The sequence below is a fragment of the Octopus bimaculoides genome, chromosome 9, assembly GCF_001194135.2.
Source record: "Octopus bimaculoides isolate UCB-OBI-ISO-001 chromosome 9, ASM119413v2, whole genome shotgun sequence".
In the NCBI taxonomy this organism is placed as follows: Eukaryota; Metazoa; Mollusca; class Cephalopoda; order Octopoda; family Octopodidae; genus Octopus; species Octopus bimaculoides.
This window is the reverse complement of record NC_068989.1, coordinates 24,117,309-24,122,651: the sequence shown is the minus strand read 5'-3', so window position 1 is coordinate 24,122,651 and position 5,343 is coordinate 24,117,309. Positions and strand designations below refer to the sequence as shown.

Below are 5,343 nucleotides of genomic sequence, written 5' to 3'. Positions count from 1 at the left end.
TGGTTTGATCAATAAGTAGCCGGACTGTTGCCATAGTAACGAAACTAAAGCACGCAGAGTAAAGCTGCATAGCACAGATTGACCTTGAGCTCTGCTCTACATGCGCACTAAGTTTTAACGGTCTAGCTCACTTCCGTTGTTTACAACCGTGCTTGAAAGGAAGGTGTGTAGCGTGTGATCGTCGAATTGACCATGACAGAGAAAGTCGAGCAGAGAATCTGCATCAAATTTTGCCTAAAGCTTGGCAATACCTGCTTGGAGGCCTACGCAAAGTTTTCAAAAAGTTTTCATCGTTCCCAACACAATCAAGGAGATTTTGTGCAACTGAAACCCGAGTGTCTTTTTGGTCAGCTGAAAGCCGTTTTTGGCACAAACATCGCATACACGCGTCTCATACCCAAACCTTCAGTTACTAAACTGCACATCCTCTGATAACTCACGGATAGTGATTCGACGATTTCCCCTCAAAGCTACATACACATCGGTGATGTTTTTCTCAGCTTTGCTGATTGCGGCTCTCCAAGAACGTTCGTCAATATCGACATTTTTTCAGCCATCTTAGAAACGTCTGAACCACTCGTACACTTATGTGCTCCTCATACACTCCTCTCCATACATTTCCTGCAACTTTGCGTAGGCCTCAGAATAGGTATCACCATGACAACTTTGTCATAGTCAATGCAACGCTCACACGCTACACACCTTTCTTCCATGAACAGTGGTAAACAGCAGAAGTGAGCTAGAACGTTAAAACTTAGTGCACATGCACAACAAAGTATAAGATCATTCAATGCCCAGCGGCCTCACTCTGCGTGTCTTAGTTTCGTTACTATGGCAACAGTCCGTATACTTATTGATCAGAAGAATGAAATTAGAAATACAATTGTATTAGGAAACGTGGAATAGAGACTTGGAACCATGTAGACTTATGATCTATGATGTAAAAGACAAGTGCCGTATGGCGTGAGAGAAGAGCAGCTAAAAAAAACTTTATCTCTATGCGTGTTGAATGATCATTGTTTAACTAAAACATCGACAATTCTCCTTGATACGAAATGATGTAAGGCGGTTGAGATGAATTAAGTCTATTTTAAAGTTAACGTGGTTAATACAGGACTAGTTTCATGTTTAATGTACAAACTGAATAACTTCTCCTTCAGGATCGATAAAATAACTGCCAGTTGAACACTGGGATCGATTTAATCAACTTACCCACTTCCCTGAAATTGCTGGCCTTGTGACAAAATTTGAAAGCATTATTTATATTGTATAATTGTTTTCATGAAACTGTGGCCTCTATATGAAGCAACAGACTTCTCTTATCCAAGACCCCTTCTACTATAAATTCAAATCTAATTATACAATCTATAATTATTACTCTTGGTTGATCTAGTTATCTTGTACATAATATTAGTTATCAAACGAACAGGTTTTACAGAAGTCAAATATCTTGTTTATCATTTTAAAACGACGATTTATTATGCTCACTTTCGTTCTTGACTTTTATAGTACATTATCAGAAGCAGAAGTTGCTATCAAGATTCATGGAGCTTCAGTATAATATCGAGCTGCTAATTTATGCCATTGTCAGCTGCTTGTTTCTCTCTTTATACATGTAAGTAGTTTTATATAGTTTTAAATATTACGTCGTCTAATATTGTTATATAACTGTGTAATCATCAGATTAATGAAGACCATTGGTTATACTGATTATAAAGTAATATTATAAACACTCTCTTAAACATTACCTAGTCATTAATTAAACTTATAAGTGCAATTTTAACACCTTGCGGCTTTTCACAATTTCGAAAAATGATTCAGATCTCTCCAAAGTTATTGATTAGTACAAAATTTCAAACATGAAAATTATCAAGAGAAATGTTTCAAATAAATGAGCTTCAAATGGATACTTATCTAAAATAGACAATAAACCTCTGGTCTGGTGTATGAAAGCAATTTAAATGTTTTAATGAAGAGCGGCGAGCTGGCAGAATCGTTAGCACACCGGGCGAAATGCTTGGCGGTATTTCGACTGCCATTACGTTCTGAGTTCAAATTCTGCGGAGGTCGACTGTGTCTTTCATCTTTTCGGGGTCGATTAAATAAGTACCAGTTATGCACTGGGGTCGATGTAATTGACTTAATCCCTTTCCCTGTCTTTGTTTGTCCCCTGTATGTTTATTCCTGTGGGTAATATAGAAATAAATATAAATGTTTCAATGAAGAATCGACTTGTCAATGTAAAAGATAAAGTTAAAATAAGCTGAAGAAATAGTATACAGAATGAAATACTAACATTGGCTTTCATTGCTATTTCTCAGTACTCCAAAATGTATTTCCATTTCTGATAATAATAATGATGATAATGATTAGGTGCTACTGCAAAGAGCGGTTACAGATTATCATTAAGTTCACTCACAATTTATTACAAGCTAACATTGTTTTTAATAGTTGATGTAATAGGTTTAACTTAAACAGATGTTTTGTCAGAACATTGTGCACATATCGGTTACTGTTATGGGTGACCAGATCTACACAGGTTGCTACCAAAGCCCTTAAATAGATGATTGCAAATTTACAGGATTCACAGAAAGTTCGTAATCTGGGGCTATATAGCCTGAAGGAGAATAGAGAAAATATGAACACTGGTGTTTTCTTGTCATGTTAATGCGTTCCTGGTTTTTATATTTGTTTATGTCATCAATTGTACGACTCTGACTATATATTTGATACAATTTGTGTATCTAATTTCAAACAAGTGCGGTTTCTCCGCTAGTTTTATACCATGTATATATTATCTCGTTTTTTGTATATACAGAACTGCCTTATCCAATGTACCCTCTCCAAATATGAGATGATTAAATGCGTTAATAGAGAAACGTGACTGTTATTTATAATATATCTAGAAATTACAGCATAGTTTGTCGAAGAGAAGTTATGACTTATGTAAGGAAAGTTGGATATGTGGTTAGAGGAAGGTCTAGCAATATTTCAGTTATACACACATGTGCGCACACATACATACACATGTATACATATGTACGCACGCATACATATATTTACATATCATACATACAAATGTGTGTGTCTGTGTATGTATGTATGTATGTATGTATATATGTGTATGTATAGGCTGGGCGAAAAGACATGAAGAGGTTTGAATATTTAATAACGCCTTTATTCTTTGTTTCAAATTTAAGAGACCCCTAACATCATAAACAGTATATAGAGGAGATATAAGTATGATTAGTGTGAAACAAAATCTGTAAAGAAAAATACACAAAAAGTAATTTTTAAGAATGATTAAAATTTCAGACATGATCATGACATTTGGCCCACTCTGTATGTATGTATGTATGTATGTATGTATGTATGTATGTATGTATGTATGTTTGTATGTATGTATGTATGTATGTATGTATGTGTCTCTTCCATTTTAAAATTATAAATCTTCCAATGAGGAGGGAGCCGGTTTCCAACAAAGATACAAAGCTCCATCTTTGGGATGTAGTTAACTCAGACAAATTCACATTTAGAACTTGAGAAAAGTCTTGCATAATTTTACTGTTCCACTCACAGATTACATTTGTAATGTACAAATTAGCCGGTCGATTTCTCTCTTTGAAAATCCCAGATTATCCAGTTTCTCCTTTAAGCATTTACTAACAAAACCTAGTGCTCCAATTATTATTGGTATGAATATGAATTCATAGCCTGGATATAGAAGCTGGAGATTTCGAAGCAGTTGTCCATAGATATCCTCTTTTCCTTTGATTTTCAAAGAGATATTTATATCTGCAGGGCAGCTGACCTTTATGACAGTACATACCTTTGCCCCTCTGTCCCAAACAACAATATCTGGCCTGTTATGTTCACATTTGACAGAAGTTTTGAGGAGAATATTCCACCAGTATTCCTTGAGTTGGTGTTAATGAATGTATTCCATAGCAGAAGGATTTTCTAAGTTTGTTTGAAGACAGTCTTTTTTGTGGATGTCATTGTAAATTGTTTTAGCGACAACATCATGCCGCATAGGGATGTTGTTGACATTTACTGTGATGACATTTTAGGACAGCTGCTAATCACATGCGAGATGTCTTCCACAGAAACATGACATAGTCTACACATGCGGTTGCACTTTGGGATTGCAAGAGTGTCACCGTCTCTCTTGTTCACCGGGTACTTTGTGGCAATCTCCTGTTCCTGGATTGCAAACGCATAGCCTTCAAAGTGTGATGTGATGTGATGTAGTGATCTTGTGTCCAAGAGAGGCTGCGCTTCATATCAATTCTGCTGTCTTCTTCAAGCTTTCCGGCAACATATCCATGCATGGTCTTCTTTTTTTGTATGCTGAGTGCTTTCCATCCAGGTCTTCTCTGAGGTAAGAGAGTTTAGCTGTTTATGGGCTGTATAGGAGATCATCAGGAAGAGAATGCTTCTTGAGGAGCTCACTGACAACTCGTACGTGTTGTTCTCTTCACTTTTCAGCACTGCATTTATATATTTATTTTTGCTATTGTTTGTTCAGCAGGTGATGCCTGAGTGACACCATACGGCATTCGAAGGCCGTCTGCACTGATCTCAGGCCTCTACCACCTTCATTTCTTCTTAGGTAGAACTTGGCAACATCACTGTTTCTGTGGAAGTTCCCAGTTTTTGTCAGGATTTTGCGGGTTTTGATATCTATAGAGTGGATTTCCTCTACAGACCAATCAAGTATCTCAAATGTTGGGATTAGCACTGGTACTGCAAATGCATTGTGGGATATTGTTTTGTTGTAAGAGAAGAGTTCCAACTGCCATATTTTCCTAAGTCTGGTGTAATATTCTCGGGTCAGTATGTATGTATGTATGTATGTATGTATTTCCTCTTCTGCTTTTATCGATAATGAATCTAACAAAGATACAAATCTCCACTGTCGGAATGTAAGTAAAAGCATGTCACACTTTAAACTTCCGAAAAATCTTCCATATTTTTACAATTCCACTTAAGAATAATATACACTAACGTTAGCAGCATTATACTTTCTTTCTAATTCAACAAAACGCACTTGTTTTGTATTTATAGTATTTCCTGTAACCGGATATTTCATGGAGTATAGTTTTTAGAGCCATGCTCGAGTCCCACTCTGGACACTTAAGTGCTATATTTTGTCCGGATTGTTTGGATCTCCTGAGTGTATGACATCAACTGGAATAGCCAGCAGAGTCAAAGTGTGTAGACAACCACAAAATCTTTGTTTCTTTTCCAGCAATATATCCTGCGCTACAGGATTTTTAAATTTTAATTCCAGACCTAATAAATATTTGCCTGAAGTGTACACACGCACACGCACACGCACAC

The 5,343-nt window shown here is 36.4% G+C and overlaps 1 protein-coding gene across 1 annotated transcript in view; it reads left to right on the top strand.

Moving 5' to 3' along the window:
- The first annotated feature begins 1,497 nt into the window (after nucleotides 1–1,497).
- LOC106882071 (cytochrome P450 3A8) overlaps nucleotides 1,498–5,343 on the top strand; it is a 42,631-nt gene continuing 38,785 nt past the window's right edge. The window contains exon 1 of the mRNA XM_014932636.2: nucleotides 1,498–1,615. Coding sequence (XP_014788122.1) covers nucleotides 1,545–1,615 — 71 coding nt within the window. The 5' untranslated portion in view covers nucleotides 1,498–1,544. The remainder of the gene's footprint in view (nucleotides 1,616–5,343) is intronic.